Raw genomic sequence first — 16,437 nt, 5'->3', positions numbered from 1 at the left:
GAATCCAGGGGTCTGGATATTTATGTTTTACATTAAGCGCCATCTAATGTCAGGGAATGAATTTGCATGTTCACTCGGCTCATCATCAGCCAAAATCGCTTGAGTGTGAACACAAAAAACGCGGTGAAAAACGCTGGCGAATAACGCGCGCCGATATTCGTCCCGGTGTGTACGGCCCTTAACAAAAATTACATTTTTAGGGCCCTATGAAAAAACGAACTTTTGACGGGTTGCCGTGGAGATCTTTTGAGTTTCTGTGTGTTTATGATACAACGATAACTTTTCTCAGTCACTTCATGAGTTGGGTTGGGTACCGAAACACGGTGCCAATAGGGAACCGGTTCCGACGTAAACAGTAGTAACCAGACCGAATTAGAACGAAAATTTCGGTGCCTGATTTTTGTGCCTGACTCTCTGTCTTACATGCGCTTCATGCGGCACACGCGCGCAAGGTCTCTCGGTCTCTCGCTCTCTCCCTCTCCGCCGTGCGCGCGCTATACGGCTTGGAGCACAGTCTCTTCTGTCTCGCATGCGCGCTCTTGCTCGCTCGCTCTTGATTCCGGGAGATTTTAACTAATTTGCGGGCATCGGTGTAAAATTACGCTTCAGAACGCCCTCTCTGTGCCGATTGTCTGAAGCCCATATAGAACCGCGCCAATTCGTTGGCTGATGGCGCGGGCGCCGCCTCGACGCTCGCGCGCGCCATCATCTGCTCCTCAGATTTCTCTGCCGAAAAAGGAAGCTTGTCGGCAGCGCGAGAAGCTTGGCAGCGAACGCAGCTGTTTTGTTCCCTATTCAGAGAACATAGGTTACACCAGTATCCAGAGACGTTCTCTTTCATAGGTTCACTCAACGCTGCATAGCTAAGACGCAGTGGGAACGAAACACCAAACTCACCAAACTAAGCGCTGCCGTAACTAGTACAACGACCAGATAACTTACATGACTGGATCAAGCAGACAAAACATGGGAAACTGGAGCCATGTCGAGATTAGATTACCCTGGTAGTAATCTCTATAAATCTCCAGTAATATACATTGTTTGATACAATATTGTTTTATTTGATATTATGTAAATGTGAATTTTTATTTTTTATTGCTTTATTTTATTATTATCATATGTTCTATTTATATTGTTTAAAGATTTAAGTTAATATTGTGTCCAGTCTGGCCCTGTAAATAAAATGGTATTATTTTTTGACAGTGTGTGCGGTTTTGTTTTCTTAAGTAACCGGTTCAAGAACCGTTTAAGCACCAGAACCGTTTAAAAAATACTGAGTAGGCACTGGTATCGGATAAAACCCAACCGATACCCAACCCTATTCATGAGCTTTTTAATGCTTCAACTAAGCGGCTCTGGAGATGATGTTTATGCAATCATGTCCACATATAATGATGTGGCTTAGGCTGAAAACAGTGCAAGCATCACGCGTGCTCCTGTGTGTGTGTGTGTGTGGTCAATGAAATCTCGCGTCTGCGCCATTCATTTAGAGACACGCAGGATTCATATTTAAATGGTCTTTTTGCGGTTTAAATTCGATTTGATTTGTACTGACCTGCTTTTTATTAATTCATCAAAAAGTTGACGAATTCCGTGACATTCCGGATTATACAGTAAATTCCGTATTAAGACTGGATTCCGCGATTCCGTCCGTGTTTTCTGCATCGCGGAAATCACAGGGCCCTAATATATTGAGGTGTTTTGCTTCAGTATAGTAATTTATTGCTACTTCAGCAAAGTCTGCTGCTGCCTTAAAGGGTAACTAACAGGCATGAAAACGGTTCAAGGGTGAAAAAGGTGAGAAGGATATTACCCATCAAGGGGGGTTCGGGGGCATGCTCCACCGTAAGAAAATTTTATATATTCCATATTTAAAGCATCAATCTGATGCATTTTTAGATGCATTTTTTGCATACCAGCGCAATTAAAAAAAACAAAAAATCTAATAGAATTTCTATAACTGTGTTGAACTGATAATCACTCTTTTGTGTGTTAAACACAATCTACTTAATACAGACAACTTCATTATAAAGAAAAACAACAAATCAAAAAAATATGATCATAACCTATGACAAAAATTCTATTATAAACTACATTAGTGGAGAACTCAGCAGTAAAATTTAGTCTAGAAAAATCACAAGTGTACAATAATTTAATAAAATCTGAACATTTAGTGAAAAAAACATTAATTAGTGGGGAACAAATAAGACACAATAAGTGTAGCAAAAAATCTGGTAAAACGTTACACTTTGCTCTTTGTATTGTTGTAAAAAACATTAATGAAAAACGGAAAAATCTGAAAGATCAATTATTTTATATATAGTCTAGGCTACTATAAAATTAAGAATTTTGTTTAAATGTATATCACAGCTGTTTAATGAGGCAGCAATATATGATAGATAGGACAGAACAAAAAAGGCTATTAATAATCTTTCATTGCGCAAAAGTATTATATGATTATGAAAGGATCCAACACAGTGCGGCACAAAGCGCTTATGCGCATCCCGAGCGCAGAATGATGCGCTTGAAACAACACGGAGTCACAGCGTGCAGCGCGTCGAGTCCGCATTGAAAAGTTCAAAGCACAAAGGAAAGACATTGATACGTAGTGTATTATACAGTATCTATCTATGCAATAGTTTATTGAGCCTTTTCTTTTAACAGTTTTAAATTTCAGTTACTGTGCGCGTGAAGAACAATTATAGTGCTCTCCAGTGTTGTGATCTAATGATTAAGATACAGCAATAAAGTCCAGCAAGATAGTCATTTTATGCGAAACCATAGAGCTTTATCTACAGATCAAGTATAATAATATTAACATTGAATCATCTTGGAGAGAGTTTCATCGTTGACTGTGTTGTAACCATAGACTGTAAGGTTGTAACCGAACGCGACGCGCTGTTTGATGCTGAATGGAGAATGACTGAGAGCCACAGCGGAGGGAAACGTTTTCGTGAACTTGAATTTAATGACTTACATTTCTCTCTCACATCATAATATAGTATGACTTCATATAGTATACCCCCCCTCCCCCTCCATCACTAAACATTTTCTCATCGAATCAACACGATTCACGTAGGTCACCTATTTTGGTTTCAAAACGACGAATTTCGCCGAAAGGTGAGTGATTTTCATGTCTGAACTAAACCCTAAACCAACTTTTTTTAGTTAACGATCTGTAAGAATGGGACTTTATTAGTGCTGTTCATTGATTTGAGTAACTTTTTTGACATTTGGGTATAAGTGTTTTAATTCTACAATATATGGTGTAAAAATGTCTGAGTGCTGCCCTCTTCAGGTTGAACGGTGGCTACTGCAGTTGAATTTTCCTATTGGATGTTTGCGGTGGTTCGTGACGTAGTGGTTGCAGGTGATGTTAGCAGGTTCCAGCTCACCATGCCCTTGGTACGAGCTACCACGCCCTTGGCAGTATAAAAACCATCTTGTTTCGTCAAAACCACTGTAGCGAGTCAGGAGTTGGAATTGCCAGTATTGAAAACGATCAGGCCATCCTTAAAAATGTTCTTGTTTGTCGTAACCCGACCGACCCAGTCAATTTAGGACCGACCAATTTTTTTCTTTTTTTACTTTTAGCCCGACCGACTTGCCGGTTGTAAACTTGCGTTAAGACCAAAGGATTTTTTTTTACACTTCAAACTACTAATACAGATGCAATAAAATAATATTTATATTAATTAATATTTTAGTAAGTATTGTGAAAGTTGCTTATGCCTACATACAAACGTAGGCTACGTTCTTTCTTTTAAATAAAAACCTGTGGCGTCATCGACTATGATTATGTTTACACCATTGGTTTACGCATGTCACACTATGGCTTGTTCGTTCGCTTCGTTTCATTCACTGTTCGCGCTTGGTAATGAGGGATGGGTAGCGAAAACCGGTATTAAATGGGCCCCGGGCTGAATTTTGAAAGACCGCTGTATCGATAAGCTCGGACGTTATCGGTTCTGCTCTTGGTACTGGAGAAATTAAGAATTATCATTAATGTGAATCAAACAACAAAAGGCAGAGAAAATCACTCACAGCTCTTGTATGAATAACTTAAACTTGAATAAGCATTAATCTATCTATGATAAACTATGCAGTGTTATTTTACATTTGATTAGTAAATTAGTAAATTTAAAAAGTTACTAAATTTTGCTTAACGTATCCGATCTCATGTATATAAAACAAAAAAGCCTGCACACTGCTGCATAACAAATAGATATTTTATTCGTTTTGTTAAAGCATTGCTTTTTCTTTTGCTATAGATATTTTACATTTCAAAATATAAAGCAAATGTTAATTATTACCCGAATGTAAAAAAAATAAACACACACCAAAAAGAACCGATAAGAATACCGTAAAAGTACCGGATCGATAAGCAGTATCTGTAAGAGTAGTAATACCGTTAAAACCTTAACGATACCCATCCCTAGTAATGATGCAGTAAAATGAATAAAATGTTTGTGGTCACCGTTCAAAGTCATACGGGTTTGGGCATCATAATACTTCTAAAAAATTCAGTACACAGAACATGTAGGTTGTTTGAAAATAACAATGTCTTTTCTGTTAACCAAATGCTTTTTAATACTCGCTATTACTTCAATGCAAGTGAACAAGTGCGCCGTTATTTGTTGCTTAGTGACGTGTGTGTTCAAGTAAGCCAGAAATGAGCAGATTCTGCGCAATACGCTGTATTTAATATATCATGAGTACTCAAGAGTTGCGTATTTGCACTAAATCCATGCAGATTTGGCTTACACGAACTTCCCCAGCAAAGCGAGTAAACAGAAATTACGCCAAATTGGCTTGTGATTTGACAGCGTTACCCGCCAAAGTTAATTTTTACCCTTATTTGGCAGGTTGGAGGGTGTTAATTTCAATCCCTGAATGTTGCACTCCTGTTTGTCATTGTGGACAAAACTTCACGCCAATAAATCATCAGAAATATTGCTGACTTGTGGGCGTCTCAAGCGCCATCTTTACGTCCGTCCTAATGCCTGTTAGTTGTCCGTGGATTTGCCTATATTTGGCGAAAATGGAAACGTCTTTAGATGTGGAAAATCGATTTTACAATCGATTCAATGAACACTTATGTCTCAAAAATCAAACAGGATTTTTTCACAAAAGTGTCAGCCCTAAAACGTAACCAGTCTCGGATTTGTAGGTTGCACTGACACCTGGCGGTGGATGCATGGTTTGAAAACCCAGTCAGTGATGTCAAAATATGCAAAATTATTTAAATTCATACCTAAGTAAATCACCATGACCAAAATTGTACCTTTTTTTTTTACATTGAATCTTGAAAAAAAACATAGACCTACCTACCGACCCTTTTTTTTTTTTTTGCTGTTACTGCAAACCAAAATATTTTTAAGGATGGCCTCAGGATAGAGTATTTTAGCATCTATTTAGCATAGCATTTATATAGTTATTTAGATTATTTCGTGTTGCCTAGGTAGTTAATTAGCATAGTTGCTAGTGTAGTATTGCACGGGCATCATTTTGGTTTGAAATGTGCTGGGGACAGAGATGCATTCGGAGTTGCATTTTCAGAAGTGCTGGCTACAAACTTGTCAAACTTTGCAGCCTCTCTGCTCAACCCGTAAATAAATGCATCGATCAGCAAATTTTGTTTGAGTTCTTAAATGGTCTAGAGGTAGATCTTTTGCCAAGCGTGTCAGAGGTTACGGGTTCTAATCCGCACTCGTATAGTTTTTTCTCTCATCATAACTGAATATGTTCATCAGTGATTACAGTCTACATCAAGCAGGGACACGTTTGTGTGCATTTTATTTTGTGCTTTCAGTCTCCACAATGGCGATAGATTGAAGAGCGCGTCCGAGTGAAGACTGCGCGAGCCAGAACACTGTACCCATGACACTGATAGCAGCGGCAAACGAGCGCTCAACTTGATTTCAAAAACAACACATTTTAGCGGTAGATCTCTTATTTAATGGCGAACTAAATGACTGCTCTGCTAGTTAACTGGAGATGTTTTATTTATTTGTATTAGGTACATCAGTGTCTTAATGTTTCCACTCAGCCCCGCCCTCGGTTCGTCCCCTCTATCTCCACTGGGCTCTGCCCACTTTTCAAATATTGCCAGTGGGTGGAGTCAGGCTCTGACCAGGGGTTTAATTAACCTTTAACTTTGAGAGACAACTGATACGTGATCAGTGAAGCAGCTCCAGTCAGCAAGTGCTTCCGTTGTGAGTGCAAAACTTTCAGTGCCTTCAGCTTTCCGCATTGATTGGCCGGACCTTTTGCAATCTCAAAATTCAGGCCAGTTGATAATACCTAGAATATCAAAATCGACTGCTGGTGGTAGATCCTTTTCCTATTTAGCACCAAAACTTTGGAACAGTCTTCCTTGCATTTTCCGGGAAGCAGACACACTCTGTCAGTTCTAGACAGTTCGAAATCTAGACTAAAAAAACATGTCTTTGACCTAGCATACACAACACATTATAGACTTCTATAATTCAATGTTAGGCTGCATAGATTATGTCAGCCGGAACCGGGACTTTTCCCATAAATCCTGATATACTTGTTACATCATACGAAGGATGGCGTCTACGCTAATATTAGTCTCTCTGTTGATCCCGAGGTTTACCGCAGTCTGCCGGATCCAGGCCGTATCCGGATCTGATGAAAGACCTGCCCCTGGACACGACAACAACGTCTCAACTGAAGTGTCAACGAGTCTCTCCACTGAGAAGGCCTCCTTCCCTTTACCTCTGTACTGATAAAACTTTGTCAGGATAATTCCGGTTCACGTGGCTACGCGAAAGGGATACAAAAAATTAATATTATACATTTTTCAAGGCTTGTAGCTTGGAACCTATTTCATGGTTTGCGTTCTCGAGCCACCAGGCACTGTTTTGTGCAAATGAGCGGCCGGATCGCATTAAGGGTTTTCTGTTAGAACGGTGTGGTGTAAGCGGCCCCTAAGTTAATAACTAATGATCGTTGCGACGGAAGTGAATCAATCTAAACTAACTTTAGCTAGACAATAACTTTATTCTAGAGCTGCTGTAAAGCCAAAGCAATCTCTGTTACTTTAATTTCCTATTATCACTGTAAAGCTGCTTTGCAACAATCTATATTGTTTAAAGCGCTATATAAATGAAGATGACACGACATTTTTTTTTGTTAGGTAGTTTTAGAGGTTTGGGTTAAATAGTAATGGCAATTCTGTTTTGATTATTTTATTGTTTTGGCGACGTTCTTGTTTTCTTGGATTTCTATTAGAGGTGCACGATATTGAAAAAAATTTGATATTGCGATATCAATAATGAATATTGCAATATCGATATTAATTTCGATATTTTTAAACCTACGTAAATTTACAAAAGTTATGGGAAAATGCATCAAAATAGATTCATAACAAATAAAATAAATTCTTGCAACACAAGGTTTATTTTCAACAGACAGTCATATTGGACTGGTACAACATGAATAAATAAATAATAACCATGTCTACTACAGAACAGGACATGTTTTACTGGTTGTACAGTATAAAAATAAATAAATGAGCTTGTCTATAGAACAGGAAATGTTAGAAACAATAAAATGAATCTAAAAAAACGTAAAAAGAAAGTAAAAAGAAAATGTCAAGAGAAACAGGGCCCATCAACAGCCGTGCAACCGCCTTTAGAAGGCAATTTGCAATTTCCCCGGCACCTTGCCACTTCATGCGTTTTCTCAGATCGGATAGCTATCTGATTTATAAAAATGATTCCATTTACACCAGGTCACATAAATGTGTTTTCGCAAAACGGATATAAATCCGATCTTCAATTCCCGCGCTATATGCAGACTTATTGGAGTTCACGTCACTGAAAGCAACAGATATGAGCTGCATTTTATTGATCATCAGCTAAAATCAAAATCAAAGACCGCAATAAGAGAGAGCGGCAACAGCACTGGTAAGATCATTTCGTTTCTTTACTTTTAATGATGATGATGATGATTGTGTGTTAAGCGTCTGCGACTTACTTTTGCTTTGATTTGCTCGTTGGCTTGATGAATAGATGCCCAGCTTCTCATCTGCGGTAATGCGTGTTGCAGTAGCACCGTCATATCTGGCTATAACATTACATATAGCCTATAACACGCTCCCACATGTTTATTTTTTGCATTTTTGGGAAGAGTAAAATTTACATATGTGATTTCAACAACCAGATGCATTTACACTTGTCCAGTTTCGTCTGGAACTAAAGTTTCCTCTTCAATCTCTGTTATTTCGTCTTCTCCCTGAGCAACACTAATTTTCTTACTTTTGTGATCTTTCTTTTGCTCCCTTTGCTCTCTCTTTAGGCTTCGTTTGTTGTCTCTGTCTATTTCTTCACAGATTTATCCCACAAAGTTTGTTCCCACAAAGGCTCCACTCTAGCCTGGCTCTGCCCTCCAACGTACTTGCGCTCACTTTTCATTTTCCTTCAGTACTCAGTCTGCATGTCGGACGGGACGCATAAAAAAAATATTGCATAATTATGCAATAATCGAGACTTTCGATAATGATATTGGGCAACGTGATATCGATATTGAATCAATATATCGTGCACCCCTAATATCTATTTACTTGTCTTCCTTATATATTTGTAATCTGTTTTGTAAACTCATTGCACCTTTTCAATTAAAACGTACTTAACATAAATTTTTCTGCTTCTTGGTTGTTTCTGCTAGTCGCACACATGGCAACAGTTGCATCTCACTTAAATGTTGCACAATCATCCAGTTAACCTCTTCAGGAACATAACAAGAGTAATATCTGAATTCGTTAACTTTCAGAGAGGGTGTACTCATTTAGTACTGTATATGTATTTTTTTTGGCAGATTGAAACCCAGGTCTCCACAAAATGTTACTGTATATAAACAATCAGCTTGAAAATTCTGGTAAATATCTATTTTTGTGTTCAATAGAAACAATAAATAATGTCACTGAATTTGAGAAAAAAATTAGCCAAAGTAACTGATGACAGAATATACATTTTTGGGTGAAATTAGATTTTAATCAGTTTCAAAATAAACTGTACTCACGTGCTTGGCTCTCTGCACTTCCACCTGCTGTCATGGTGATCATAGATGAAGAGAACAGGTACAAAACACTCCATAGTGAATCTGCTGTTGTCCAACTAATGGTGAAAAACAATGTAGTTTTACTGTCTGGCTATCTGACCTGGTTGTAATATGTAATATGTAAAATTACCATGATCATTGCAGCCTCGCTGAAGTTTTCTGAGATTCTGGCAGCGACCTTCTCAGCAACCTGGTTTGGTCTGTTGTAAAGATCACAAATGTAAACAATGAAACAAATGTAAAGATGAAACAGATGTAAAGACACACACAGACAACAAGTAAATCATGCAAAGCACATGAAGAAACCCACATTTTACCTGGCTTCCTTTATACGCTCATTTGCTTGATAATAGCCAGCAATGACATACTTGTTCTCTTTGCACCATGTATCAATCTGAGGAAAGAAAGACATTACATATTTTAAGAATTAAGTTCATCTGAATTATACTAATTACAGCGACAGTCCACTTGCCCTGCTAAAAATATGGAAGTAAAATAATGCCAAATGTTTTTGAAACAAAAAGCATGTTGAATTGTACTACTTGAAAAAAAAAATGCATTGCATTAACCCTGCTTGTATTTTAATGCATTTTATTTTTAGGGCTTGCATTTTTATGGGCTGAAATTTAGCATGGTTGAATATTTAAGATGTGAATATTTAAATTCAAAACATTTCAAACACATTTTCATTAGTAAAATTGCAATAATCCATATTCACCTTTCATATTTCACTTCCAAAATATTCAAACTGATTAAAAATACAACCTATAATATTCAACAGGCGGTTTTCGGTCCATTTTATTTCGCATTGCAAATTCCCTTCCACAAATTCAGTGGTTCAAATTCGACAGTTAATTCAACGTTGACATCCAGGAACTGCAGGAAAAGCAGTAGATTACCGAACATAATCTCCATCTGCTGTTAGTCGACCTCACCAGCAGGGGGTGCAAGCGCGTGTTGTTGACGAAGACCGAGCAACAGTTAGAGCAAGCCATTCATTCATAAAAACCCATTTACAACAACGTAAGTGTATCTGTGCTTATTATGACGTCTGTTTTATGTGAAATTCAGTGTCTTCACGATTACTTTTCCTGTGTACCCTACATGCATCTTTCGCTACCGTGAACGAGATTATAATGTTAACCATATATTGCGGCGATTGTGCTGTATGCAGTACTAGGGTTTCTCTCAATACTTCAGGATTCCCCTGCTGGACAAATAAAACGGTTAACGTAGCTTAATGGACTAATACAGTGATATAAAAGACCAAACTCACAGTCAAGCAGAAGGACTCAGAATATAAACTTAACGTGCAAAGTTTAATGCTCAGCGTTTCTCAGTGTGGCAAAGTTGGCTTGACATTGGACATTCGCACATTTAGGGAGCGTCTCTAAAGTTACATACGACATTGGTATACACGTTTCTAACTTCAATAGCATTTGAAGAGAACGACTTACAGTCATAAAACCAACTGTAAAGTGTTCATGTAGGTGTCAGGCATAATGCGCAATTTATTCAAATAAATTGATGTTTGCTATTGAAGTTAGAAACATTTAGGCCTATAGGACTACCAATGTTACTTTAGAGACGGTCCCTAATTGTGTGCGAATATCAAGCCAATTTTACATTTATTCATTTAGCAGACGCTTTTATCCAAAGCGACTTACAGTTAAACTAACAATATAGGACAACAATATGAAAGTGCTATGACCCTTCCCAGTTTAATATAATCCAGTACATGGGCGTAGATTACGCGGGGGACGGGGGGGACGTGTCCCCCCCACTTTTTATACAATGTAAATTCGTCCCCCGCACTTTTTCATACGGCAAGTGTTTCAACGACAAGCTGAGGTTTTCACGGGTGTGTATACATCGATATTTAAAATCAAAAGAGTCAAGGATAGTCTATACGTGACTTCACGTTTCCATGGTAATCAGTCACTCGTGCATTAGCTTACGACACGCCCGCATCCGCGTCGAATCCATCAGTTTCATAGAGTTCAAAATGGCAAAAAACTCTTCACTCCTTTTTCACGAAAAAGTCAAGCACTGTAAGTAAGTTGTCATGTAGTATCCGAATTGTGTTGCACAATGATGAATAACTCCGATGATAAATTTCTCTTGTTGAATAATTAACAGGTTTTGTTGTAAATTCACTACCCGAACAAACATGCCATATTTTCAATCTTTTTTTACTCGTAATGCATTTTATTTTCACAGATATGTTATCAAAGCCCTTCAATTTAGAATAAACATGGTGAATGTTAATGCTGAACTTGTATTTTCATGCATTAACAGCCACGATCTGCTTGAATCAGGCAGCGTTGTAACATGTGTACATGAAGTTTATCATAATTTGGTAACACTTTACAATTAGATTAAAAAAAAGTTTGTAGACAAACTTTAAGTTCTCTTGAAAAAGCCTAACTAGAAAGTTTGTAGTAGTTTTAAAAGCTTGAAGTTTGAAGGTTTTCAATTGGAAAGTTTTAGTTTAGTAAGACAGACTTTGTTTAGGCTAGTAAGAAAATATAATTTTGCCAAAAGAAGAACTTTTATTTTAAGTAAATGTTATTTTTAAATCAGCTTCAGTGTGATATTTAACCATATTATCATGCTTAACACTGATAATTTGAATAATTGTAATGCGATGATCAGATATCTAAATCAGAGAATATCATATGTTTGGGCAGTTGGATTATTTATTTTTAACAGCGGATTAGGGGGACTCAAAGTGCACCAGATTAGTGAATTTATCTTTAAAATGTACAAAATCTTCTTTCGGGGGGGCATGCCCCCGGACCCCCCTAGAGGTACAGAGATCCACCTACGAAAATACTGTGGTAAAACAGTAGACTATATGATGGTCTATGAAAAATACACATTTTATTATCTTATTAAAGGAGAACTCCGGGCAATTTTTAAGTTAATCTTGATCGTTAGACCTTTGTGAGTACTGACTATAGAAAAAAAAACTAACCGGAATGGTGCTTGCTACGCGGAGCTGCGACCGCGAATGCCCAGAGCTCCCACTCAGCTAAAACGGCAGCTATGGGGGCATGGACATAAAGAGCGTTTTTGAGCCTCTTAACAGACACAAAATGCAATTAAAATGTCTGTCCAACATGAACAGGGACCCTACATGTGAACAAGATGCGTTTAGCAACTTAGCCATTGTTTCAACTCACCTAAATAGTCTTTTAGACGGCAAGCTGTAGTCTCGCGCTGCAGTCCCGTGCTGTAGCCGGAAAAGGTAAACAATGTCCAGGTGGGAGGAGCGTTGATCATGTGCGACGAGTTATGATCAGAGTTGCTTACAAGTGAAGAAGAAATGGTTCGTGTTTGTGCCTTTTCGAATTGTGGCAACCGAATGCGAAAATATAAGAGCTTAAATTTTCATCGTCTTCCTTTCCATGACCTCGAGATTCTGCAGTTGTGGCTAGTTGTACTTCAACTTGATGTGCAAACTCCCGTAGAAGTACTACGCGCAAAGATTACCGCATTTGCAGTGAACACTTTGACAAGGATGACTACACACACTCAACACAGCGGGGCCGTTTGAAGAAAAATGCCATTCCATGTACAAAGACTCGTCGCACATGATCAACGCTCCTCCCACCTGGACATTGTTTACCTTTTCCGGCTACAGCACGGGACTGCAGCGCGAGACTACAGCTTGCCGTCTAAAAGACTATTTAGGTGAGTTGAAACAATGGCTAAGTTGCTAAACGCATCTTGTTCACATGTAGGGTCCCTGTTCATGTTGGACAGACATTTTAATTGCATTTTGTGTCTGTTAATAGGCTCAAAAACGCTCTTTATGTCCATGCCCCCATAGCTGCCGTTTTAGCTGGGTGGGAGCTCTGGCCATTCGCGGTCGCAGCTCCGCGTAGCAATCACCAATCCGGTTCGTTTTTTTTTTCTATAGTCAGTACTCACAAAGCTCTAACGATCAAGATTAACTTAAAAATTGCCCGGAGTTCTCCTTTAAAATACATGATCAGGATTTTACCACCTTCGCCTAGTTTTAAGCCAGGAAAAACCCTGCATGTGCAAAATAAAGTACTTGACAACTTTCTTTCTTTTTTCTGCTTTATTGCTTTAAAATAAATAGCATATTAAGCCAATTAAGCAAAAATCTCTCAACAAAAGTCTGAAGAAAAATAAAACTGGTATTACACTTGACATTCTGTCCCCCTCACTTTTGAAATGATGGCTACGCCCCTGATGCAGTACATGTATGTAGGCATACTTCCCCAATAAGGTGCGAGTTAAGCGTTTTGTCCTGACGGAATTGGAATCCTTGAGTATGATGAGGTATTGAGGGAAACCGATTATAATCCCGTTCATGGTAGAAAAAGCTGATAACATGCAAGGCTACACAGGGAAAGTAACAATGAAGTTACTGAATGAAACAAACAGTTTTTGTTCCTTTATCATCTTTTCCGCATATTAAGGCTACTGACCCAGATAATCATCACAAAAAACATAATGCATGCTCAATTGTTGTAAATGAGTTTTCATGAATAAATGGCTTGCTCTAACTGTTGCTCTTTCCTCGTCAACAACACGCGCTTGCACCCCTGCTGGTGAGGTCGACTAACAGCAGATAGAGATTATGCTCGGTAATCTACTGCTTTTCCTGCAGTTCCTGGATGTCAACATTGAATTTACTGTCGAATTTGAACCACTGAATTTGTGGAAGCGAATTTGCAAAGCGAAATAAAATGGACCGAAAACCGCCTGTTGAATATTATAGGTTGTATTTTTAATCAGTTTGAATATTTTGGAAGTGAAATATGAAAGGTGAATATGGATTATTTAAATTTTACTAATGAAAATGTGTTTGAAATGTTTTGAATTTAAATATTCACAGCTTAAATATTCAACCATGCTAAATTTCAGCCCGTAAAAATGCAAGCCTTAAAAATACAACGCATTAAAATACAAGCAGGGTTAATGCAATGCATTTTTTTTTCAAGTAGTACAATTCAACATGCTTTTTGTTTCAAAAACATTTGGCATTATTTTACTTCCATATAAAAAGATCAGTGGTTTATGTTGACTTAAACATAAGAGGCCAACATAACCATGTTATTCCCCAATAAAATTTCAAGGTTGGATCATGGTATTTTGCCAACAAAGATGTGGGAGCCTCAGCACACCAACACAACATATGCAGGTGACAAGCTTCTTGAAGTGCTTTGGTGTACTTTTCAAAGCCTTGTTTATACTTTCACCTGGCACCGCATCGCGAGCCTCCGCTGACTGCACGTGCACCTCCTCAAACAGACGAGGACACGCTCGCCATTGTACTATTCTTTTAAACGACAGGGCAACTGAGTACTTGTCCTTTAAACCATCAGGAAGCAGCGGAGATAACATTTTTATTAAACATGGACCTTTATTTTCATTAAAAGAGCTTGATTCTTCTGTTGTAGGCTCATTTTGTAAAAGTAAGCAATTCATTTAGAACTGGGTGCTGGTAAGATGCAGGTTCAGACATGCCTACTTGGCAAGAGTCGCCTCGAACTCGTGAATCTTCAGAAGCAGAGCAGCACAAAGTTACAAAAAATGCCATGCACAACGCCACGCAAAATGGGGTCTCACGCACTCAATGCGCATGACCCCCAACACTGCAGTGAGGTCGGTTTTGCCATGTGCACCTTTGAACTTGTGCAGACGCAGGAGAGTATAAACCAGGCTCAAAGGTCAGGGCTACATTGACCTGAAGGTTGCCAGTTTGAATCTCTCAAACATTGAGCCATGACCATCACCAACCATGAGCTCAAGACACTGGGTGCTTTTCATTTCTTATAAGTACATCCTTGTTTCCTTTCCTCGCGTCTCAGCTCCACCCCCTGTAGGATGCGAGGGAAGGCTGAAAGGAAAGAAAAGGAGGACGGAAGAAATCTAAGGAAAGCTTATTTATACATTGGAATACTTGGTCACTCGAGCGTAACTTCACAGCGTCATCAGCGGCGCTCAAAAGGATCTGCCCTTATGTTGTTAAAGTTTGGTAATTTAAGAAATTCATAATAAATAATAAAGCAAGATACCCTGATGAAATATGTGAGATGTGTGGTTTATTTAAACTGCAAATGTAAACTATAAATTAAAATTATTGTGACCGATGTGAAGGGGAGGATAATTTAAACTTGCGTCACGTTTAGTCGATAAAACACTTCCGCAAAGGATACACCTGTGCATCCTCGCTCATAACTCCTCTGGAATCCTCCTCACTCCTCGATTCTCGCCTCCTCAGGGTGCAATTAGAGAATTGAGATGTCCTTCAAGACGGCTGGGCTCGATAGGTTTCCGGGTCTTAGGATGGAGGACTGAAGAGCGAGGAAATGAGGAGGGATATTGAGAAGCACCAACTGAACTTTCTTTATTCACTAAACCACACCATAGCCATTAATCTACTGTGTCCTCCCTCCTCCCAAAACTTGAAAAATAAGTAACCATTTTTTTCATGACTAACCGGGGTCCAGGTCAGGAACCAGACAGACTGCCTTAACAGATCATCAACCAGGGTTGCTGCAAATTTTTAAAATCAAATTTAAGCAGGGTTCGTACAGACTCTGTGAAATGAAATTCCTAGACTTTCAAGGACTTTTCAAGCACTACTTTTTTGGATTTCAAGGACTTCAATCGGCACTTATCAAACAATATCTTTATTATGATTTTTATTTATTTAACTTTATTTTTTTACTCAAATTAAATAAATGGTAACTGATGTTTCACTTCATAGAGTTCAATCCATTGACCAGCGCTGTCAGGCATGGAAAATCCCCTAAACCATTGAAAGGATATTGAAACTGATATTTTTCCCATTATATATTCCAATATATATGATTGACCTGAAGAATGAAAGTTCTATTATATACTTATTTAATATCATGCTTTATATATTAATATCATGAGAAATAGCTCTATATCTCAGACGGGCTGCAGCGTTGATTTAGCGTGAAAATTTTATTTTTTCAACAAAAAAACACCACAATATTTTGAATTAGGGATGCACCGATACCACTTTTTGCAGAACGAGATACCGATACCGTAACCGATCCCTGAATTTTCACTGCATTTGTAATTTTTAAATGTATTAGTAGATAAACCAAGAGAATATAAATCATATTAGTTGGCTTCATTTGTTCATCAAACATATATTTCTTTCAATTATTTTCATGCTTAATTAAGCCTGCTAAAATACATTGTATGAGCTTCTGTTACTGTACATTCTATTGCTCTATCATATTGTATCTTTCATTGAATGCACAGCACATATTTACACTAGAGCAGCTCCAGAAGGGTCAGTGCTGAGGATTGGGTCAGTGAAATATCAATTAT

General features: G+C 38.2%; 2 protein-coding genes across 2 annotated transcripts in view; one reads left to right on the top strand and one right to left on the bottom strand.

The window, feature by feature from the left end:
• Positions 1-16,437, top strand: part of cox4i1 (cytochrome c oxidase subunit 4I1) — a 209,859-nt gene that overhangs the window by 172,022 nt on the left and 21,400 nt on the right. The window lies entirely within an intron of this gene.
• Positions 1-16,437, bottom strand: part of emc8 (ER membrane protein complex subunit 8) — a 29,224-nt gene that overhangs the window by 7,508 nt on the left and 5,279 nt on the right. The window contains exons 2-4 of the mRNA XM_077248195.1: positions 9,405-9,481; positions 9,218-9,287; positions 9,049-9,143 (exon numbers count right to left, since the gene is read on the bottom strand). Coding sequence (XP_077104310.1) covers positions 9,049-9,143; positions 9,218-9,287; positions 9,405-9,481 — 242 coding nt within the window. The remainder of the gene's footprint in view (positions 1-9,048; positions 9,144-9,217; positions 9,288-9,404; positions 9,482-16,437) is intronic.

Source organism: Siphateles boraxobius, unplaced genomic scaffold (assembly GCF_051911475.1).
Source record: "Siphateles boraxobius isolate OS27281-9 unplaced genomic scaffold, OSU_SipBor_1 30, whole genome shotgun sequence".
Lineage (NCBI taxonomy): Eukaryota > Metazoa > Chordata > Actinopteri > Cypriniformes > Leuciscidae > Siphateles > Siphateles boraxobius.
Note: the sequence above shows the minus strand (reverse complement) of the source record. Positions and strands in the feature narration are given on the sequence as shown.